The 25682-nt window shown below is 34.2% G+C and overlaps 1 protein-coding gene across 4 annotated transcripts in view; it reads left to right on the forward strand.

The window, feature by feature from the left end:
* LOC118196986 (protein phosphatase 1 regulatory subunit 16A-like) overlaps positions 1-25682 on the forward strand; it is a 166441-nt gene that overhangs the window by 101658 nt on the left and 39101 nt on the right. For all 4 annotated transcript variants that reach the window (XM_085822864.1, XM_085822865.1, XM_085822866.1 and 1 more), the window contains one exon: positions 15531-16142. In XM_085822864.1, coding sequence (XP_085678990.1) covers positions 15869-16142 — 274 coding nt within the window. In that variant the 5' untranslated portion in view covers positions 15531-15868. The remainder of the gene's footprint in view (positions 1-15530; positions 16143-25682) is intronic.

Consider the following 25682-nt stretch of genomic DNA (forward strand, 5'->3'; position numbering starts at 1 on the left):
GAGAAATAATCCATAATTTATTGATATCCATATAAACTCTAATTTCTTTCCTTATTTTTTCTTATCAGAGGGATTTGTAAAAAGACTCGCTAAGGTGAAAAATTTTGCAATATTTTTAAAGAATAAATTTCATAAAAGTATTTTTACTTCATGAACTGAAATTTTTACTATACATTTTTACACAGTAAATAAGTACAAAGAAAGAAAGAGTTCGGGGATCACTGGGACTAGAAACTCGGGTCGAACTACCAATGTTTAGTGACTTTTCGGCTTGATCATAAGACCTTTTGAAATTAGGCTGAACAGTATATTAAAGAAAATAGAAGATACAGCACACGTAAGAACAAAAGTGGGCTGAATTAGAGATTTACATGTTTAATGAATAAGTTAAACTTACCTGTATGCCATTATGAAATATTAGGAAGTAGCATAAAAGCATGAGTGAAGAAGGCAATGGCAACTAAATCATTCTAATTTAAATGTATAACATTATCAGTATCTGCTATTAATTTCAATACTGCTGAAAAAATTATATTATATATGAATTAAATTATAAATTGTATGAACTCGTTGCATTATAAATTACAACAGTTAGAAATATTAGTAGCATGATTTAGCGACCATCTTTGTTAACAAATAATTTCAAGTAACTAATTTTACAAATAAGTCAGCCTGAAACTAGGTTAGAAAATAAGCTACATGCTGAAGATTAAGTTTTGCCAAGGTGTTAGAAACATCTTCTGTTAACTAGAGTTATGAAGCAAGAATTTGTAAAAATTATCATTTAAATATAAATTGCCATAAATACAATACAAATTATATAAATTTTACATACATGAAAACTTGAGTACAGTGCAACAATATGTGAAAAAGGAATGGATTAAAAGGGAGACTGAAAATCCCAGGATATGAATATAAGGGAGTTTGAATTTTTTTTTTTTTTTTGTTAATTATAAAAATTCTGATGACGCTCATAATTATCAATTTATTAATTAAATGTGTATTAGAAATTAAATGTATGCCAAAGTACATCAGGTGGAAAACAGAATAAATATTTTCTAGTATTAGAATATGGAATTTGTTCGTTTCTAGTATTAAAATATGGAATTTGTAACAAAGTTAAGTAACCTTAAAATAACTTCAATGATTAAAAATGGAAAGCTTAATACGGGAATATATTGCAATAATATTAGTGTGAATTTAGAACGACTTAAGAAGTCCAATTTTTAGATTTAATAAAGATAATTTTTATAATTAAATTAGAACTGTTTACCTAAAATGGTAAATTTAAAAGTTAAAACCATTCTGCTATCTAAGAAGATTTGTTAATATTTATCTAGACAAGAAACTTATTTAAGGTGAGCTACAAATCCGATATTTGATACGTTGATTATGTATCAGTTTTGTGTATGTCATTAATCTATCAATTTTACTATTCAAAACTGATATATATATATCAGCGACTAAAATCTACAATTTGGAAAGTTTTTAATTCTTACAGAGAATAAAAAAGATCTGGCTCATCATTCCTTTAAGCATCATAAAACTTTAAAATGAGTGTAAAAGAAATTTATTTTTTAGCACACGCCAGACTTTAAATTAATATTTGTTTTACATGCACAATTTTTACAATATTGATAAACGAAAATAAAGGCTTGCAGTCTCAATAGAATGTCCCATTAATGGCGATAAACCACTTTTGGAATAGGTGGAGAAAGGATTACTTGCTTTCTTTAAGATCTGTGAATTTATGTGCACCTACTGAAGTGTCTGGTCAGTTTAATGTTAATGATGTAGTCCTTGTACATGACGACCGTCTACCTAGGAATTTGTGGACGCTAGGTAAGATAATAGAAACTTATCCTGGCAGAGATGGTCAAATTCGATCTTGTCTCATTAAAACTCAAACAGGTAATCTAAAGAGACCAGTACAATTGCTGTACAACCTTGAAGTGCATAATTAGTAGTAAAGAGTTACAGTGTAATAATCTAAATTTGTTGTTTGTACTTATGTCATCTTCTGAATATCTTTATTAATTGTTGCTAAATGTAGTTTAGTTTATATAATTCTTGCGAATTTTGATTTAGTATAATGTTTCTTATTTAGTAATTACTTTATAAGTTGATTTAACGTGTTTAAATATTTCTTAATTGTTATTTGTAATTTGATGTAGTTTATAGAGTATTCAAATGTTGTGTTTGATTTAGAAATACTGGTTTATTTTGTATTCGATTTGTGTGAACTTTGAGTTCACAGGTGGGGAGTGTTGTAAAGAGAGAAGTAGAGGGCGCTGCTTGGCAGTAGCGTAATGCATGTAAGTAGAAACGAAATGTCGTTTGATTAGGCAACATGATTTCTGTGAAGGTAGTCCACCTAACAACAGGACGTTGTAAATATGTAAATATAACGAATAATAAATAGTATTAGAAAAACTGAACCACCGGATGTTTTGTGATTGCTCTACGGGCCGCCATGGATAAGCACCCAATCTTCTTGGAAAGAAATGGGGGACAGGAAACGTCGCGCAGTTCGTGGATTAAAAAAGAGGGGGACGGGGATTTTCGATCAAATTTGGCGCAGTTCGTACCCTACCATTAGCGCATATTCACACCAAATTTTATTAAAATCTGGCCAGTAGTTCTGGAGATCGTAGATCAAATATGCTAATTCTCTTAATTTATTTCACCAGTGTATATAATATATGTGTATGATACTTTAATGTGTAGAGGAAACCCGGCACGTTTAATTTCTGGCAGTCGAATGGACTTTACTGCTTAGTTAGAAAGTTGCATGCATAAACCAAAAACTTCCGGACGTGGCCGTTTCGAAACGTAATTTTATTCCATGATAATTCACATCAGATCGTTTTGGTAGACAAGGTATTTATAAAGGAAAGTTATACGTTCTTTAATATTAAAAAGGTAAATTCAAAATCAAAAGAAGATCAAAATTTACATAATGTTTTAAATTAAGGGTTTTCATCCGCAGAGAACCCGTTGGCGCTTCGGGAAAGAACTCGTTGCCGCCGTTGCATTTTTACTCGCCAAGGATGAGCCGAGCCGTAAACGTGGTTTTTAGTGTATGTAAATTCAAGTTAGCAGACAATGGTAGTAAAAATTCACAGATAATAAGTATGTAGATGTAAAAGTAACAGGTTAAACGTGATATACGAAAATAAATTTGTATTAAATTCAAGTTAGCACAGAAAACAATGTATTAAGCATAACGGGAAGTAGAAATTCATTTAAAAAATAAAAATTAGTATTGTTATACTTACGTTTACATTATACTTATATGTATTTTCTCTAATTCATATAGAATACTAATATTTCTATTACAAGTGTCATTTTTCATTATTAAGTACTTGGCCTGTTGATTGATGTATTTCGGTAAGAGCCATGCCCATGTAATAAATTAATGAATGCATGACCTTTAATACATCCATTTTACATAGTTTTCAGTATTTTTTTTTTTTTTTCCCAAGTTACTTGCATACAGCTTAAAGCATTTTACGTTGCAACAAATACCTGTCCTTTTTCATAATACATTTCACAATACAAATAACTTTCAACAGTAATGAAATTTTCTTCAGTAGCACTGTTAAGTTAATAAAACTAGAACTTTATACATTTAAAAATTATTTTAGGATTTGGAAACCTCATGGTTCTGCGTGCTTACAGCTGTTAATAATTAAGAACATAACGTGAACAGCATGTTACAAATTAGCATTCACCCCTCCCGCCATATTTTCTTCCTTTGATCCCGAACTGACGAGCCTAGAACCGGCATCTTTCGACGAAAACTTCTTTAATTATGCGAAAATATTTTTATCTATTCGTTGTTAAAAAATTCAGAAAAAATAACAATAAATAAGAGAGGAATAATATAAATCTCCAAATGCGAACAACGACAACCCTTGCACAAGCGAATAAGATGAATTAGCTGGGTTACCATGTTTGAACTATTATCGCCAAAGTTGGCGATGTTTACATTTACCAGGTTCTCTGCGGAAGTGCTTCCTAAATTAAAGTTAAAAAAATTAATTATTTAAATAGCTAAAGCTGAATGTGAGGAAAGAAATTAAAATTAACTTATTTATCTGCAAAATTTAAAGCGAAATGGTTGCAAATGTAACTGTGCTCGGTGATGAAATGGAAAAGGGTTGTCGTAAACAGTGTTGTTCTCTATTTTTAGACAGTGTAGCCTTAAATTGGCGAAAAAATCTTAACTGAAATTTAAAAGTTTCTTGGAAATATATATGTAACATCTATAATATCTACCTTTCAAATAACGAAGGCATCCCTCCCTTTAGGCAGATAGCCCTCGTGTGCTTTGCCATAATTGAATAATCCAATCCAATCCAATCTTTCAAATAATGACTTAATAGTGCTTTAACTTCCGTATTCATTCTAGAAATAGCAGTGCAATAATTTTTTTACCTAAATTCCCTGCAATTCTGATGCGCACTTATCGATGAAATCTGAACCCAATATCTGGACATTAATCTGTTATGTGATATGAAACGGAATTCGGTATAAAAGGTTAGTTGCGTCGCAGTTAGTCTTATTACAATAATAGCACAGTTATATTACATATATATGTGATATTTTAGCAGTCGTGATGAAGCTTGGCATCGAAGTTCAGGAATTGCTTTTGCAGAGTGGTAAAGCGGAATCCAAATGACGAGACAAGTTGATTTAGTTTTTAATGGTACATCTTTATTCCATAGCTTTAATTCAATTTCAGAAGCAGGTCACTATTCGTTACTAAATAAGATTATTTTAAGTTTAATGAGTCATAGAGAAAAGGAAGATGGGAAACTTTCATCTGTTGGATCAATATCCAGAATTTTAGGTATGCAGCCAGGAACATCGAATTATCGATGGAATCGATGATTAAAACTTTCTTTAAAATTAAATTTTGATATTAATTGTAACGTTCAGCATCCAGTGTAAAATGATAAATAAACCAATCATTGAAAACAAAAGCAGTTACGAAAAGAATGTGTGAAATTCTCTCAAAGTATGCCTAATTGTACATAAAAACGTTTATTTTTATAGTTTAGACCAAGTGCTGTAAGTATGTAAGTTCAAGTACTTTATTCCAGCTATAATTATACTGCTTGTAAATAAAAGTCAGATTGTTTTAAGATATTTTTTACAGGTTTTGTATTGATAATGGAGCTATGATCACTCATGCAGGTTTGGATACAGGTAACAGCACAGGGAGAGGGAAGCTTCTGACGCAAAATGGTGCGCATTCGTTTATTTATAGTAGCGGTTATGTAATAGGCTAGAATGTTCTCGAAGGTACTGGTCTAGGGGAAAGATCCTGAATTGCAGAAAGTTAATTAAAGGTTGCTGGCTCGCAAAGAGCAAAGCCATCGTATTTTTTACATTTTACATACATATGTTACCGTGAAAGACCGAAATTAGAAAATGTCGACTTTCACCGGAGAATGTCAACATTCACCAAATACGTCGGTGAAAGATCGAATATTTCACTACATTCTTGTATATTCGGACCCTCACCGGTGTATGTCGACAATCACAGATATGCTCTGGTGAAAGTCGAAAAGAGAGGTCATAAAGTGCCATAATAGTTTAAGTTGTTGCAATAAATAAGATTTGAATCACATAATTTAGTAAGTTTTTTATGACTGTTATTTTATTTTCTCATTTAGAACGTACTGTGTATAATTAAGTAAGTTTTTAACTTCTATTATTTCCCTTTCTCATTTTGAATGTATTGTGTGTGTTTTAGGTTCTCATGTTCTTAAGTTCTTAAGTTTCATATTTCAAGTCTCGAGTGCGTTTATTCGCGACTGAATTACGGAGAAGAAAATATAATATTGTTATATGTTCAACATTCACCATTAGTACATGGTGAATGTCGACCTTTACCGGTGTAAGTCAGAAGTGTAAGTATTTGGAAAATATTTCGAACATACAACCAAGAGACTATGTGAATGTTGACATTCACCGGTGAAAGTCGACATTCTCCAGATTTCGGTGTTTCACCGTAACATATGTATATTTATTTATTTGAATTTAACAAATATTCTCTATTCGTATAAATTTAAAATTTAATTAAGAAATTTTAATTGAAAAAAAAATATTGCTGCGAACTAATTTACGATATCGTTTAAATTCTAAGAGCATATGTAAATAAAGTGCACGTATCTAAAACCACGAAGAAATATATAATATTCCAAAAAAATAATCTAAAAAAAAATGGCCTATGTTGATTATTGTTGAGCAGGCAGGAGACGGACTTATTAAGGGGAAGTTGCCTCCAAACCTAAATCTTCAATTACTCAATTCGTGTTTCGTCATCCATATAGGCAAGGGTAGAAGTAAATTCAAAACCAAAAGTAAAACCAAATGTTATGAATTACTAAAAAAGAAATTTAAATTATATACCCGCTATGATACCCGGCTCCGTGAATGCTTTTAGCTAATCTGCATGCAATAGTTATAGAATTCTGAGCAATTTAAAAGTTGTTGAAGTGCTACTAAGCCTAACGAAACCGCCATGTGTTTGCATTTGAAACGCTTAGTGGAATACTGAATTAAGTCAGTTTCTGCACCAACTTCAGTGTCTTCTTAACGGTTGGGACCAAAATTAAATTTTCAGTTTTGTGCAACGAAAAATCTGTTGTCCTGCCCGCTGGCCAAATTGCCTGCTTTTGCGTAGAAACTCTAATTTTAATATTAAAATATTAAAAAAATATTTTTAAACTGTATTTCGTGTTTGAAGTGTTCCTGTATTTTACATTTTTTAATGAAAATGTATCGAGTTTTCATTTTTTTTTTTTTTTTTTTTTTGCCTTGCCGCGAAGTGGAAACTGAGTTGATTGAATGAGAAATATATCTCTAATGAAATTCGAGGAAATAAGTTTAAATGAAATGCAGCAAAAAATGTGTACAATTTAATAGGCTGTCCAAGGAAGTCATGTGATGTAACACATCAGATTTTTTTTTGATGAGTTGAGGGCAACTTGATTGCAAGAGAACCACTGGTACGCAAAGTGTTCAAAGATCTTTGATTGAAATTTTTTTTTGTAATATTAATTCTAAGCATGCATTTTCAGTCGTAAAATTTCGAAAAATAAAACAGAATTATTTGAGAATAGTGTCAGCTTCGTACAGGAAAAAGTATTAACTGGCTCGTATTAACATGTTACACATAGGGAAAACAACGAAAACACCTGTGCAGGCTGCTGATTCGCGTGATTCGAACCTTGAACCGAACTACCAGTGTTCAGGGACTTTACCGCTCGCCACTGGTGGGCAAATTAAAATATTAATTCTTAATTTTTTTTACAGTGATGCATTGGTCTCGTTACTCGTTATCTCTGAATTTATTAGACGTTGCCAGTTTAAGCATCTTGCAGAATTAAATTTTAATCAGAACCATCCGTTGCACTGGAGATCCCGGTTTTCTTCTTCATAATTCATTGCACATATTTTTTAAACTTTTTGATTTTGCATCGAGGCGCCAAGCTGTGGTTACCACGTTCCATCCCCTATTCAGCATGAAAACTTTTAAATTATACCTTTGAAAAGTTTATTTAACTGAGACGTCAGATGAATAAAGGATTGACAGGGCCTTCAAAAATGACAAAGCTATTCGTTTATCATTTTTGGGCTATTTTTTCTTTTCACTTCTTCATTTAGATGGTTTCGTGTAATGTATCTAGTGTATTGTATTTTTCATGCGAACTCACATACTTTTTTTTTTTTTAGTCCAAAGGACTATCGTTTTCGTTTTGCGATTTTGAGTTGGTTTACTAATGTCCGTTTCACTTTTCAAACTGTTGCCACCCAATGTTAGAGTCCTGCATTATATTTGAAGACATTAAATAATGAAAAATCTGCATAAATGTATTTATATTTCTTGCATTGTGATAAAACATGGTACCATCGAATTTTTAACGACGTAAACTTACTGCGAATATGGGCATGTGGAAGCCCAAATTTGAAATATGGAATTTGTCTTATTATCGATTTCATATTTTGTAAATCTTTAAGGAATTTTTGATTAACAAACTCCAGAATTTCAAAGCGAGCAGTGACAACGTTGTACAGGAGAGGAGGGGGGGAAAAATTATCTTGGTTAGCGCGCGAGACTGGTTATCGGAAATTCTAAAGATAGGCTCAATTTAAAACTATTTCGCGATATTGCTGAAGAATTTTATGGTTTAGTGCGAAGAACGTGATATTTAATAAATAAAGGTAACAGACAGAATGTTAAGGAGCATAATTTAAAATCTGAAACCTTTCAGTTTTTTTTTTTTTTTTTTTTTTCCAGAAAAGTATCTAGCGAACATAAAAGTGCGAAGAATATGTATGGAAAAGCAATATCAGATTAGTAACAGTGAGTTGTATTTTTATTTAAAGGGGAAGAGAAATATTCGTATTACTTCTTGTTAGTTTTTCTGTTTCAGTAAAGTTTAAATTCGATATTGTTGCGTGCTTACGGGTTCGTTATGTATTAAATGCGCACAATGATAGCTTGATAAAATTTATTTCACCAAAAGAAACACTTTACAGTTCTGGATATTTCCACAAAAGTACTCATACAGCTCTCTTCTGTATCACAGAATATAAACAGTAGTTACACTTCAAACTACTGAGAGCGTTAAACACAACGCGGTGCAAAGCGTAGCTTAAAGGCGACGCTTTCACGGATATCTCAATTATCCGAATTCATTTTTGTAGTAACTGATAGCAGATGCAATTTCCGGTCTTCAGCCAGTTCTCGAGAAATGCCTAGTACCTTCCATTTCTCGAGATTACTGGAAGTCATATACAGTTAAAGTTACATCTAAGAGCGTGATGCGGTTTTAGTTACATAAAAGGATCAATTACAGTTATTAAATTACAGTATCAATTAGTTATACCGGGACCGGACCGAAATGTCGCCAAATGGTCACCAGGTTTAGTAACTTTTGGCGATTTCTCTCTCAATTTTTCGACAAAAATTAGTCGCCACAACAATCGTCATCTTGGCGATATATCGCCAATTAGCGAGATAGCCATTTACCTCAATGTAAATTAAATAGACTTGCGCCTGTTGAAAATAGACTTCTCCGCAAGCTTATATGTTTTATAAGCTTGAGGTAAATGTTAAATTAAAAATAGATTTATTTAATTTAACATTTACCTCAATGTTAAATTAAATAGACTTGCGCCTGTTGAAAATAGACTTTCCGCAAGCTTATATGTTTTATAAGCTTGAGGTAAATGTTAAATTAAAAATAGATTTATTTAATTTAACATTTACCTCAATGTTAAATTTACCTCAATGTTAAATTACCTCAATGTTAAATTACCTCAATGTTAAATTACCTCAATGTTAAATAATAGACTCGCGCGTGTTGAAAATAGACTTTCCGCAAGCTTATATGTCTTATAAGCTTGAGGTAAATGTTAAATTAAAAATAGATTTATTTAATTTAACATTTACCTCAATATTAAATAAAATAGACTTGCGCCTGTTGAAAATAGACTTTTCCGCAAGCTTATATCCGGCAAGCCTCGATTCTTTAGATTTTCATGTTACATTTATACAAAAGTAATACAGCAATTTCACATATAATTTGACTAAAATCATCTACCTATGCACAGAATGCGCAGCAATAGGAAACGTAACAAAAAAAGTGTTAAGAAAAATTAGCGATGGGTTTTCTTTTAATTGGAAAATCTTTTTATATTTCAGTACAGAAAATAATCAGGATATTTAGCAAAAAGATTAGTTCTAGTTAATAAAAATGTGCGCTTTTTATTAATTAGAGCCCTATTAATCTTATTTATCCGGCAGAGCTTCGTTTCTTTCAAGCATTTCATGTTACATTATACAAACAATGCTACAATTTCGTGTATGATTTCGTTAAAATGATTTACATGCAAATATACAATATGTACAATATTTTTGGCTGGTCTTGTATAATTTTCATACGATGCCTATGTACGAATAAATACTTTTCATAATAAAAAAGCTGATGTGTACACTACATGACTTCCTTGTACGGAATATTAAATTGTACGCATTTTTTCCTGCATTTCATTTAAACTTGTTTGATTAGAGATATAGTTCTCATTCATTTAATTCAGCACTCACTTCGCAACAAGGCGAAAGTGCATAAACACTCAAAATATTTTCATTAAAAATTGAAAGATAAAGAAAAACATAAAACATCAAATACAGTTAAAAACGATAAAAAATTACAATTAAAATTACAATTTCTACGCAAAAACAAGCCATTCGGCGAGCAGGCAAGAAGGCAGATTTTTCGGTGCACTAGATTTTCTTTTGGTCCCACCCGGTAAAAAGGCACTTGAAGTACAGAAAGACTTTCACTATTCCGCTAAGTTTCAAATGTAAATAAATATGGCTGCTAAGGTAAGAAAAAACAGGCTTAGCTACACTTAAACAACTCTTAAATTGTTGATAATTCCTACAACTATTGCATGCAGATTAACTAAAGGCATAAAAATCTTAATTGGAAGATAAGAACAACATAATTCAATCATTTTTAAAGTAAAAAATGCGAAATTTACCAACATATGAGAATAAAAAAAATGAGCTCCCCGAGCCGAGTAACAGAGCGGGTATATATATATTATATATGTGTAATAATAAAATTCCATAGTCAAAAATACACATAAAATTCTAACTGTGTGTTCTTTTCATTTTTAATGGCGACGGTCTCTTATTTGAAAGTACGTGGAATTAAATCCACAGCCGCGTAGTCAAGTTGTTTTTCCCGCCTTTTCTACACGTACAGTTATAGAATGTTCTCGAGATATTTAAAGCGAATTGAAATGGCTGCCGAGGCTGACGTCATTTCTTGGAAGCTCCGCCTTTCCAGAGGCTATAAAAGGACTCGCAAAGGAATATCGGGGTCTTTTCTTTAATGCAACGACGCAGTAAACTTCATACAAAAAGTTATTAGTAGTTCTTTTTTATTTACTCTGGAGATCTGATTTTTTTGTAACTGCTATTTCTCCTGAATAATAATAAATGGATCCTGTTTGTTAAACGTATCGTCTGATATTTTGAGCTAGAACTACGTCTGATTCTTCACCAATCTATTTATTCCGGACAAAAGCTGGTACATCACATATATATATACTTCGATGCGGCCGATTGCAAGGAAAAAGGGAGGTGCACAACTAGATGTTATAGCATTCTCATATACAAAATTTCAACGTTCTGAGGCTACTCGTTTTTGATTTATTAAAAAAACGCCACGAAAAAAATCTCGTTTGAATCCATTTTAAATCAGTTTTATAATTCGTTTTGGGAAAAAGAGTTTTTCATTCTGTCCTTACATACAGATTTCACTTAAAAACATCGTTGAATTGCATTCGATAGCGGTCAAAATGGATATTTTCGTTGAAATGATGAGAAATCTAAAAGGTAAGATTTTAAGCCTCGGCCTGCGGTACTTCAATCTCTGGCAACTTTGACGAAGTATTGTTTTCACAGTTGGCTTACCTGCATTGATATATTTGTCAGGCATTGTATGTGTTCATCCTTTCGCGTGATTTTACAGTACAGCGGTGTTTCTTCATCATGTATTTATTGTGCGTGTAATTATCCATTATCATTTCTATCCATCCATTTTTCCCCGTTATTTTTAATCTTTGTGTGCCTAAAATGTTTTATCACGGACCATGAGAACTAGAGCAAATGGTGGTTCCCCTTTCTGTGAGGCACTTTTCTGTATCTGTCCTACGCAAAAAGTAAAATGGAGGCAGGAAAATCATGGTTACGAAGCTTTGTTAAAACCACTGATCTGTGATCATGAATCTGTGGTTCATTTAAATTATGAATTTTAGTGTTAGAAACTAGACTAGAGGATCCATAATTGTTAAGAGATTTATTCACAGCGAATCTCAAATATAGTTCAGAGTATTTAAAAATTATTGGGATAAAGGCTGTGCAGACAATAAATGTGTCACAATAAATAATGACTGGTAATTTTATTTAATTATATTTATTTACTGTATTTCTTAAAAATTGCTAACCGATAGCGGATATTCTTCTCTTTAATATTTTAACTAAAGTTTTTTTTTTTTAACTAAAAGTACAGGTTTATTCATAATTATTGATTTTTTATTTAAAAAGATTTATTAGCTCAAACAGGCGTTAGCTCAGAAGGGCTATTAGTATCAAAAACGGCATTTTGTGTTGAATTGCTTTAAATGTCTGAATCACTTTTCAGATTGTTGCCACTAATTGTTACCACCCTGTGTTATATTTAAAGAAACTGAGTAATGAAGAATCTACATGAATGTATGTTTCCTCGGCACTGCGAACAAACAACGAAAATAACGGTTGCTAGAGACATCGCACTCTGAATAACGTAGTCCTCCACCCGAACGTGGGCACCTGGAAGCCCGAATTTGTTTTATTGTCTATTTCATATTTTGTAAAAATTAACGAATTTTTGATTAAAAAAAATTGCAAAGCGAGCAGAATGCCATATGAATTTTTTATTATAACCATATACTTTTTATATTTGTTTTTAATATTAGCTTAAAAGAAAAATAGTCTTACGTGAGCTATTAAGTGTGAGCTAACAGTGTTAGAAGTGAGTCGTGAGCTAACAGTAGGTCACTACTCTGCAGTGACCTACTGTTAGCTCACGATCTAAGTTTTGGCTACCATTGTTCTGTATAAACCAAACAGACAGGAATTCATTATGGATATTTCATGTTAAAGGAATAATACTTGCACACCTATTCGATGATAGGTTAATAAAAATTTATTTTATGAAAATAACACTTCAAAGTTCTGTAATTTTCCGCAGAAATACTCGTACAGAAGTTTACAATATCACAGAGCACAATCAGTAGTTACGCATCAAACTACTGAGAACGTTAAACACAACGGAATGCAAAGCGCATCGAAAGCTAACTCGGATTATCTCAATTCACGCGGAACTAAAGACTCGCAACAACAATAACTAAGCAACTGTGAGCAGAGATACTTAAATTGGAAAATACTGGGTTTCTGCTACTCTGTGGTAGTACTTCCCAATAGCTTGAAAGAACTTCCGAAGGACCTGACTTTGTGGAGAACTCGAGTGGATCCTGTAGCAGGAGGTCGTCCGGAGGAAGCTAGAAGAGAAAAAGAGAAGAGAAAATGCTGAATTGTTCGCCTTCTGATGGCGGTGGAAGTGAAGATAAGCAATGGTAAAGATGAGAAAGCTCTCTGTTTAGAAAGTGTATGAAGAAACTGAAGTCGCTTGGGTGGCGCCATCTCTCGTCAGTCGTGGAAAGTGAGCCCAAAATCTAGATTTAGGGTTAGCTGGAGGTACTGTGAGCAGATGCTCTCTCTTCAGTCTTAAATAGTTTTCAACCGCTCGCCGAGGTATTTCTAATACTTTTTGCTTCTCGAAATGACTGGAAAGGAATACAAGGGTGGAATTACGGTTACAGCTAACATAGTGGTCAATTACATTTGTTCAGTTTCAATACATATTACGGTGATACAAAGACCGGACGAGATGTTGCCAAATTTGCTGACTTTTGGTGATTTATCGCCAAATTTAACGACAAAATATGTCCCCCAAAACTGTTGTCAGCTTGGCCATATCTCGCCAAATTACCTAGATTCCATTTACTCAATGTTAAATGCACATGCCCCTGTTTTTCCGGCATAGCTTTTCTTTAGATATTTTCATGTTACAAAAGAAATACAACAGTTTTACTTATAATTCTACTAAAATTGCCTATCTATGTACAAAATTCGAAACAGTACGATAATGATTGAGAAGATGAATATGGATTTGATTCATTTTTCATTTTAAAATAAATTTTTAATTAAAGTAGCATTTTTAATTTTAATATATACCTTTGAAGGAGGAGTGGGTATTTAATTTATTTCAGGACATATGAAAGCTCTCAGTTTAACGAAAGGAAGGCTTTCATGACGTGCTTTTTACCAGAAATTAACTCATATTCACGTTACACGTATGGAAAATCCCGAGTAGCGTGTCTTTCGTTAAGAAGTTTTTTTTTTTTTTCCCCATTGGCAGATTGTGAACAATTACAAATGTAACCTAGTTCATTAATTTATACAAGGCCGGATGTGGTGGTCTCTTTATTATGGAGGCATCTAATAGGTGGGACACTATCGCCTTTCCTATAAAAGGGACGGACAATTACAGCCATGCCTTCTTCGGGATTCGAACCCAGGCCCTTTGGCTTCGCTGTCGGCTTCCCTGACCACCATGCGAAGGTGAAAAGAAGTTCTTTGCGTTTTAGTTTACTATTAAGAGTTTTAAACAAAATCATAGAATTCATTAAGTTAAAAAAAGAAAACAAAAAAATTATATTACGCCCAACTTCTTTAACATTTTATGCGTTACCTTTATTTATTAAATATCATGTCCTTCGCACTTTTCATATAAGCAGCTTTCATAAATGAAATATCATAACTCTTTCTTCGAATTTCATTTCTGCAATAAAAATTACCTATATATGCGAACTTTGATAAGTGGAATATCATGCGCTCTGAACCAACAACTCCGAGCACATGCTGTCTCTGGTCCTATATAGTTTTCGCTCGATCTCTGAGATATTTCTAGTACTTTCTGCTTCTCGAAATTGCTGGTAGGCAGGGCGGTTACAAAGCATCTAAAATTAAATCAGTTATTCAATTGCAATACATATTAAGGTGATACAGGGATCGGATCCAAATGTAGCCAAATGCTCATCAAGTGTGGCGACTTCTCGCCGAACTGGGCGACAAAATATTAAGTCGCCAAAACCTTGGCATTTTTTTATCAGCTTTCAAAAAATCTTTTTTGCACGTTTCTGCCTGAAATATAATCATGGCAGATGATTTTGATTTGTGGATCAGTTCATGGCACAATATATAAATGCATAGTCATAAATTGTTGAGCTTTTAGGTAGGTTAGGTTATTTAATTACGGCAAAGTCTCGAGGGCTCTCTGCCTAGCCTAAGGGGAGGGATGCCTTCGTGGAGGACTTTTTAAGGAAAACTGGCTCGTATACACGTTACACATGGGGAAAACCACGAAAACACCCATGCAGCCAGCCCGTTCGCGGGATTCGAACCTCGGACCGAACTACCAGTGTTCAGTGTCTTTACCGCTCGGCCGCTGGTGGGCCCTGGAAAATTAAGCAGCTCGGCCGCTGCTCCTACCTAAAAGCGAGTAGCTTTTAAAATGAAGTTGTTTTCAGAAACCTGAAAGATACTGATACCGATTCCTTAACCCCCCCCCCCCGCTCGTGTGCTATATTCTAAAAGGATCAATCTAAACTTTAAAATTACTTATTAAAACAAATGGGTTGATTTCTAGTCCGATATAAACAGTAACAAAAAATTTCTAAAGCAATTATTCAAATTTTTAGTCTCCATATGCATATTATATAGTTAATATTTAGTACTTTTCATGTAAATGAACAATTAAATTTAATATTTATTAAAAGAGTTTTTCTTATTATTGTTATAGGCTCAATAAATTCATAACTTTGTTTATTTTTAGGTAATAATAGGGAATATAAAGAAGTATAACAAGAGAATGGAATACAGGGCTGCATCCAAAGAAGCAGAATGTCTTCTATTATTGCTAATTACAAGTCAAACATTCGAAATTCTTTCGGAGCCGTGTTCATGTTAATAAACGTATTATCCAGTCATTTCTCACATTCCATTAAGGGCTGTTACATTCCTTTTTCGACATTGTCTTCTGAAAGCACACTGCAGATTATCTTTTTCCAACATACGGCATTTATATTTTGGAGAACTCCGTTTAAAATGCCAGTGCCAAGTATTCTATATGATTGATTTACTTTCATATTACATTATAACAGACTGACTGACATGGCGGAGCATTCAGAACTCGTCGCTGAAATGGCAGTAGTGGAGAAAATGAGTACGCAAGAACGTCTTAAGCATGCGAGAAAACGAAGACTACAGCAGCTAAAGCGGTGGAGCCAGCGTGAGAAAGAGTACCAACAGACAAAGAGAAAGAAAAGCGGTAACGCAATCATGGACACTATTCCCAGAACAGCTAAGAACAGCAAGACTTATAAGGTCCATTTTGTTCCAAGCGTCATGCTTCTGGAAGCAGCAGCACGGAATGATGTTGAAGAAGGTAAATCAAATCCAATTTGTTTGCTATTTAAAACCTAAACTTTTTCTTTCTCCGAATCTTCGTGTACTGATTATTTTGTTTATAAGATACTAGAAAGCCCGGCAGTCATGCGAAATGACCGCTGTTCTAGATATTATAAATTGTAATTAAAATGATTTGTGCAAAGGTACAGACTTCAAATTCATTCTGAATTCAAACTGAATTACCCAGGGCAGGCGGCGAGGACGCCCCTTTGCTTACTGCCCCACGGGGTTTCCCCCTTCTACTTGCTTAATTGCTTAAAGTAGAGTGCAATGAAGGAAACCACGGGCGGTACATTTCTTAACAGCCACCACTAGCTCAATAAATAACGGTGATTTAAATAATAAAATGTTAATTCGCATGTCAAAGATTTCTTTGTACACAACATTTCTTGTGTAGATCTTTCCATCATTTTTAAGCTCACCTTGCAGAGGACCATCCATTATTTTTAATTTTCTTTCACGAACTCTTGAATAGGCAATATAAAGTTGACCGTGTCCAAATGCAGGCTCAGGTAAAAAATTGTTAACACGCTTAAGCGTTTGGCCCTGATATTTAAAGTTTTACAGGAAATTGTCTACGTCTCAATTGAAACGGCAACCGTGTGCCGTGGCAACTTCACCCCATTGGCTAGTACAGTTACTCAAGCAACCAATAAACTATCGGCGACAAGCAGACATTTAAGCCGCATATAATAAAGATATTTATTTATTTCATTTTATTTGTTTTTTCATCGTTGCCGGTTTTTGCCGATTGCATATTTCCGAATTCTATTATATATAGATGTTAAATTTATTTATTAAATGTTAAATGCACGTATTTTTAATTTTTCCGGCTTAGCTTTCTCATAATATTCATCACGCGCTGCACTGCACGGGGAATAAAACAATTTACAGTTACGCAAGCAACCGATAAACTATCGGCGACAAACACTTAAGCCGCGCATGTATAACATTAAACCAATTCATGTTTTAAATGCTGTTACAATGAAATAATTCCTTAAAAGTATACCAAAATGAAAGTTTTCTAATGAATTTAGATGAGATTTCTAGGATAATTTCATGAAACTGCTATTGAAAATCTGTTATATTTTGTAACAATTCTGCTTCGGCTGAAATTTATCACCCCCTTCCCCCAAGTTTACTTATAGATGGCATTTAAATGCTCATATTTACCATTCTGTTCAAAAGCCATCATTCTCAACTTCTTAAAATTCATGTAAAAAGTTGGGGATTTTATATTTCGTCTGGTAGAAAACCAGCAGAGCATATCCTAATCTATATTCACCGAGTGGTTACTTTATTTTGACCACCTGACAATTTTAAACAAATCGAATAATGCGTCACACTGCTGCCGCTGGAGAACTAGGCTAGTATAAAAAAAGAAAGCCTAGTTCCTGAGACAGAAATATAGATGAATTGTTTGTGAACATATGGGGGAAAACCGTAATTTAGCGCACTTTCAAAATGGGAAAATTGTGGGAGCTCAGAGGCATGGAAGAATGTCCCAGCAAAACTCGCATTTGTGAAATGTTCAAGAGTAGCTGTAGTTAAAGTGCTTAAAAGACTAGACTGGCAGGCGCAAAGCTGGGTTTGAACGTGCAACTTGTAGTCGTCATTGACTGATGAATGCTCGGGTAGAACCAGGGGCGTAGCTAGAGGGGGACAAGGGAGGCATCTGTCCCCGGGCGCAGAATCCAAGGGGTGCCAAACTGATGTTACGACATTTTAGAATTAAAAGTTTTCCATCCTTGGCAAGCAGTAGGGGGTGCGAAACCTTCAGTTGTCCCTGGGCGCTGAAAACCCTAGCTACGACTCTGGATAGAACGGAGAATCTCCAAACTTGTAAAAGACAACGGAATGGTAACAGTGTGTAGCAGATCCTAATCAACGGTCTTAATTAAAGGGATCTCCGAACGCACTTTTCGCCTTACGACGCATTGCATGGGATATGGAAAGCCGAAGACCAGTTCGAACACCGTTGCTGTCTTGCAGCTAACAAGATAAAACATTTCAAATTCGCTCAGGAGCACAAGGAGTGGACAGTGGATAGTTGGGAGCAAGTTATGTGACTGGATGAATCACGTTTTTAGTTACACCATGTAGATGGGCGATCGAGAATTTGACAGAAACAACATGAAAGCATGAATCCTAAGTACATTGCTACAGCCCTTCAAGCTGGTGGTGGAAATGTGATAATTTGGGATCTATTTTCCTGGTATGTTATGGGCCTTTCATTTGATTTCATGAATGTCTGAATAACCCATCGTATTTAAACATCGTTGCTGACCAAATCGGACATCTAGATCCACAACATTTAGTCTCACAGTAATGTACAATCTGGAAGAGTCTCACAGTACTGAAAAGTATTGGAGTCTTACAGTTTCCCTCCCCCACAGTACTGGAAAGTGCTGTTATCAAACATGGTCTCAGATTTCACAAACGACTTGTCAAACAAAATCTCATAGACTACATGCGAAGAAGAATCAATGGTGTATTAAAAGGCAATAGGTGGATCAATGAAATATTGGCAGTTTGGTCGTAATAAAGTGGGTATTCAGTGTATAAGTTGACCTCATGAATTTATTTTCCTAAAATCGAGGGTTTCACTCTTTCAGCGATAATATAAGGTTTTTTTATTGGAGAAGTCAAACAATAAGAATCAGCGTTATATTTGTAAATTTTCCAGGACTTGTTTCGATGGTTTAGCTACTGAACCATGTTCCTCAGCTGCCAAGGTGCTGGTTCAGTAGTTAAACCATTCAAACTAGACCTGGAAAATTTACAAATATAAGCTGATTCTTGTTGTTTGACTTCTCCAAGACTCATTATTTGGCGTGTTATTTTTACCTAAGTTATAAGGTTTTTTTATTCGACAAGACATCACACGTGCCACTTTACCATCAGACTTGTTAAAATAAAATCATATACGATTAGGAAGCTAGGATTCTTTGCATTATCCGTGGGCATTAATATCTAAAATGTTATGTAAACACTCAGTGGTATGTTAATGGGGGATCTTTAATAGAATGTTCAATATCTGCTATGAAGAACACAAGCACAACTTTGTTTCTAAGTTAATCATAAAATATTATGAGATTAATTGCCATTCTTGCGAAGTGCCTGCACCAAGGCAAACCGTCTTTCTGATGTAGCACATTAAAAATCTACATTAGATGTGAGTACTTTAACGATTCTAATAGTACATCTTCATACAATTGAAGATAATTACATCGATTTTAAACTCAATGAGATTTCTCGTAACTGTGCTTCGATGGAATATTTAAGATATCCCGAAACAGGGATTAAATTATTGTTCAAGAAGGAGGGATATTCCTTATGATTATTCTGAGTTACATGGAACTTGATAATATCTGTAAAGAGCAAGATTCGCACAAAATTATAGGTTAATAGAAACTACTACGAACATGTACGAAGAGACACTCTGTATGGCGAATTGAAACCTTACCATTTTATTTACACAGAGTGTTACTAACACAAACTTTGTATTGTACAATGCATAAAATGTTAGAATTATTTCGCGAGTATGATGAAATGAATAGATGGCAGATAACTGCACTGGTTATCATAAATTAAAGAAAAATCACAAAAATCATGATTACTGAAAAAGTTACATGTAGAATTTTATGAATATGGAATATAATCGCCTCTGAGCAATACAGCACATTCAGCGATGTGTGATGCTTTCAATTATGCGGCCTATCAGTTCCATAGGAAGCGAGAGCCATCGCTCTTGCAAAGCAGTTGCAAGCGCGGCAAGGGTCTAAGGGGGCGGATTGAGAGCAGCTAGACGTCTCCCTAAACCATCCCAAACGTGCTCGATAGGATTCAAGTCCGGAGATCGAGCTGGCCACTCCATGCGCATAATTGTTTCCTATTGAAGATAATCATATAGGATGCGAGCCCTGTGTGGTCTTGCATTGTCGTCCTGTAACAGGAAAGCATCACCTACTGCCCCGGCATATGGGCGCACATAAGCATCAAGGATGTCGGTCTGTGCGTCCACCCAAAGAGATGCCACCCCAAACACAGACACTGCCGCTTCCGTATGCATCTCTTTCACGGATGTTTGACGGATGATAACGGGTTCCAGGTTCTCTCCATATCAAATAACGCCTATTATCGCTTTATAGACTAAACCTGGACTCATCCGTAAAGAGAATAGCCCTCCATTTCTCAGGCGTCCAGTGGAAATGTTGTCGTCTCCACTGCAAACGGTCCCTCCTATGGCGTGACCTTGAGCGACACGCAAATAGTTGTTCGCCTCGCATACAAACCACCTTTGTGAAGCACAGTTGACGCTGACACCAACCTCCCGGTGGCTGCAGCAAGGGAGGATCTAAGAAGAGTCGGAGTAGCGGTTCTATTCCTGAGTGCACATAATATCAAATATCGGTCGGCGGCGCTCGTCGTAGCAGTTGGTCGTCCTTGGCTGAACCTCCTAGGAGCCGAATCTGTGATTTGAAATAGCCTCCAAAGTCTATGAACCACAGATGGACTCGCATTTAGCCATCTGGCCACTTCTGTTTGACTTTGTCCTGCCTCTAGTCTCCCAATGGCTCTCTATCGTAGTTCTGCAGGCAAATGATGCCTGGAGGTCATTGTTACGAATTGGCTATCTCAGATTTCTGATGTCACTATCACAGTGAAATATGCGGGCTTGCTCTCAAACATGGACTTTTTATGCTCCTCGCAGGTGACGTATTCAGAGTGCAGCGCCACTAATTTGCATTTGGAGTTTTACTTAGCTACTCTTACTTGGCAACATATTCAAATTTTACACGGTTTGGCTTACTTTTGATGGAGTTCCCGCTATTTTTGTGATTTTCCCTTAATATATGATAACCAGTGTATAATGCTAATTCAGAAGACAAACAACAAAAATCAGCGTTATATTTACAAAATTTCAGTGTATAATGATTATAATGCAATGAATAGTATTGTAATGGAAATGGTTTATAATCGAGCAGTTTTGGTTATGATTTAATAAAATAAAGTGACAGGCCTTAATGGATGGATATGGGTTATGACTAAAAAGGGCAATGAACAAAGTAAAAAGGTAGTAAACAAATAAAAGAATAAATAAATAAAAACAACTTAAAAGCTTTCAGATTTTATATTACGCCCAAAAAGCCTTTTTTTTTTAAAAAAAAAAAAAAAAAAAACGTTTTGTGTGTTACCTTTATTTATTAAATATCATGGTCTTCGCACGTAAACCACATGCAATTCAATTCAACAGCAGTATCACAAAATATTTAAAAACAGCATATACCTTTAGAATTTCCGAACAGTGTCACCATTGCTTGCTTTGAAATCGTCGAGTTTCATAATCAAAAACTCATAAATGCTTTACAAAATGTGAAATAGATAATAAAACAAATTCCAAATTTGGGCTTCCAGATGCACATATTCGGGTGGAAACGTGCGTTATTCAAAATTTGTTGTCTCCGAGGTGCCGTTGTTTTTTCACAGTGCGAGAAACATTCATGCAAATTGTTCATTATTTAGTTTCTTCAAATATAACACATGGCAATAATATCTGGTGGCAACAGTTTGAAAAAGTGAATCAACGCAGAAAGTGAAACGACGTTAATTATACTGCCATCAGATTATGCTATAACTTAAATGTAATGAAATTACAGCTGCAATAAGCAACATGCCGTGATGATTTTAAATTATGCTTGCATTATTAAACATGTATTTTGCATGCAAATTGTGCACCTCGGTACAGTCGTTGCTAGTAATTTGAAGATTTCCATTGAAATCCGTTGTTTCCGAATTCGATTACGTATTGTACATTTAGATGCTTTTAAAATGCTTAGTTTTGATAATAACTATTATTAAATGATGATAAAGTATAGTTTCTATAAGTGCGGATCTATAACGTGAGTTAAGCGTGATGTGCACGCTTTTAAGTCGTGGATGATCTTGAGTCAAAGATCAAGGTAGTCCGTTGGAAAAACCGGTTACATACGTTAAGGTATACACCCTCTGAATAGATTCCGCGAATTTTAAGACTATAAATTATTGCCGCCGTTTCTTGAAAACTGGTGTTATTTTTTACGCGTATCCACAGTATTCAGTTGCTTCTTTTGTTGATTGGACTATTCTAACTACAAAATAATTTTTACAGATGTATTTCGTGCCAAAAAACTTGAAATAAGAGTCGGAATTTTTTTATCTCCCAATCCGTTATTTGGACTCTAGTTTTTCAGACAAATATGTCTGGATTTTCATCTCATTGCACGGGTGAAAATTTCAAACGTTGAAACTTTATTTAATACTTCTTGAGAACCGATATTTAAATCGTGTTTATGAATGGGACATTATTTTTAATGCAGCGTTTTTGACTCCGGATAATGGGATAGCTAATGTTCTACTGCACAAGAATATTTCAAAAGTTCCAATGAATAAGATTCTTTTTCGCTATGATATTTATTAACCCCTTGGGTACATTTGACGTCTGACACACATCATTCACTTTTTTTCCCCTAGGAGCGGATGACGTGTCTAAAACGTTATTTGAGGGTAGGCACAATTCTGTTCATTTCATTGTAGCTTGTATCAGTCATAATAGAAGAGGCAATTACAGTATTTCGGGGAACATTATTTGCGATACACTGCCCCATTATGTCAAAAACAAGGAATATATTTTATGATAGTGATAGCGAAAGTGACTTTGAGAAATCTAAAGAAGAATTGTTTAGTGATCCTGAAATTGACAATTACAATGAAATACAAAGCGAAGGTGACGAAGACGATATTGAACTAGAAAATAATGACAATTGTAATATAATATCAAGGTTTCGAAGACGCACAAGACGTCTATCCAGCAGTCATAGTGAATCTTCTCGTGAACCAGTATCAGAGGAATGGATTTGGGAAAGAGGAGAAAATGTAGCCGATATAAAAAGTTTTTCTGAAATATCTGGAATTAATCCTTTGAGCCTGCGTGGACTAGGTGGTAATCCTACGCCTTTAGATGTTTTGAAAGAAGTCTTGAATGAAGATTTTTGGAACACTATAGTAGAAGAGACGAATAGATACGCCAGACAAAGGATAGAAAAAGAAGGTTGTGTACCAAAAAAAAAAAAAAAAAAAAAAAAAAAAAAAAAAAAAGGCGGTTTTCTGTAAGTTCTGATGAAATGAAAGCTTATATTGCGTTATGCATCTTGATGTCGCAAATGAAGAAGCCAAAAATGGATATGTATTGGTCAAAAAGATATGCAATAAGTACTCCAATTTTTGCCAGCACTATGGCACTCGATAGGTGTTTTGATATTTCAAGCTTTCTACATTTTACGGATAATGAAAAGGAAAATAAAGATGACAGAATAAGAAAGATTAGAAATATAGTGGATTACCTAAATAATAAATTTTGTTACCTTTATACTCCTGATAGTGAAGTAGCTATTGATGAATCGCAATCAAAACTTATATCCGTTCCACATGCAAATATTTTCTCAAATAAATCCGTACCCAAGGGGTTAATTGTATTGAATGACTTTAATTGCATTTGGCATTAATCAGAATTTCATTTAGGTTGCCTCTGATAGAATTTTTTAATCTGAATAGAAGGTATTAAATCAGCTTAACAAGTTCCTTTTCGCTTTTACCTCTAACCCACCTGGGTTTGAGCGCCAAAACCACCGAACTCTGGTGGTTCGACCCAGATTCAAATCCTGGCGAACGAGCTAACTTCATGAGAATTTCTGTGATTTTCCCTTTGTAATATAAATATGAGTCAGTTTCCCCTAAAAAGATCCTTCACGATGGCAGCTCTCTTTATTTCAAACCAAATTGTATACTGCATTTTTTCGTGATGCGTCCATCTCTCATAACTTAAAAACTGTTAGCCTCAGAACCCTGAATTTTTTTACATGGGACTGCTGTAATATGCGGTTAATCGGTGCCACTTGGAAGCCTGAATTTCGAATTTATTTATGTTATCTATTACATATTTTGTAAAACTTTGACAATTTCAAAGCGAGAGCAATGGCAACACTGTACGGGATTTGGGGGGGGGGATATTTTTATCTCTAGCGCGCGACGAGACTGTATATCGGGAATTCTTAAGATATGCTGTTATTAAATATCTTGTGGTCATGGAGATAGGAAGTAAGATGGAGTAGCCCTAAACAGGTTTCTCCCGTACCCTGCTTTGCAGCACCGGCGATCCCTATGTGGTGACCAAAACATTGGGTCATTTACCATTAAGTTCAATGGGTTTTGACGCGATCGGATGTAAATATTTTGTAATTACGTCGTAATTATGCATATAAATGTATATATTTTCTTTTTCTACAACACTTCAGAGTCCTAAATATATGAAAACAACATATTTTTAAACAACATTTCATTCTGAACGGAATTAAATGCTATACTTTTCACAGAACGGTTTTCTCAGAATGGTTTAATTTGAATGAAATATTTTCACAAGGTTTCGTTAATTACATTAGGAAAAAATTTAAGGTAATTCGATTTGATTCGGTTAAGGTACAAAAATTAAGATCAAAGTTTATTGTATTATTAATATCAAAATTATGCATTATTTCTTTTCTATTTATAGAGCTTCTTCCAAAAATACTTTCTCAAATATGAGACTTTTTGGCTTCTGAGGCATCTTTTAGATTACAGCCGAAAACATCGCGGCAAAAACATCGCAGACGAAAATGTCGCGGAGAAAACAACGCAAGGCGAAAACGTCGTGCTACAAAACATCGTGGGAGAAAACATCGCAGTTCTAAAACATCGTGGTACAAAACATCGTCGTCGAAAATAATGCGGTTCAAAAACATCACAGTTTAAAAACATCGTCGTTGAAAATATCGTGGTAAAAAATAAAGTATCTACAAATCATCGCATGACGATAACATCGCAGACATGCTTCTTTCAGGCTTTAATAACTGTAAATGGATATTCCCATATTGATTTGTGATCGCAAGATGGAAAGAAGGATAATTTTTACTTTCATATTTTTTATTAATTAATAAATTTTTGCTGAGAAAATAAAAAGGAAACTTAAGCATAGAAAATTAATGCAACTTATAGCACTTAATAGAATTTTAAACCGACATAGTTAACTAACAAAGGCCATTAATAAATCATTTTTATAAAGTTTTTACTGGTAATATTTCATGAAAAGTATAATCTATAAGTTACATTTAATTTTCTATGCTTAAGTTTCCTTCTTACGTTTTCAGCAAAAATTTATTAGTTAATAAAATATGTGAAAGTAAAATTTATCCTTCTTTACACCTTGCGCTCACAAATCATTATGGGAATATCCATTTACAATTATTAAAACCTGAAAAAAGCATGTCTGCGATGTTATCGTCATGCGATGATTTGTAGATACTTTATTTTTTACCACGATATTTTCGACGACGATGTTTTTAAACTGCGATGTTTTTGAACCGCTTTATTTTCTACGACGATGTTTTGTACCACGATGTTTTAGAACTGCGATGTTTTCTCTTTGCGATGTTTTCTCCCACGA

This window comes from Stegodyphus dumicola, chromosome 8 (genome assembly GCF_044657685.1).
Source record: "Stegodyphus dumicola isolate Sdum_Otavi_A_Nest chromosome 8, ASM4465768v1".
NCBI lineage: Eukaryota > Metazoa > Arthropoda > Arachnida > Araneae > Eresidae > Stegodyphus > Stegodyphus dumicola.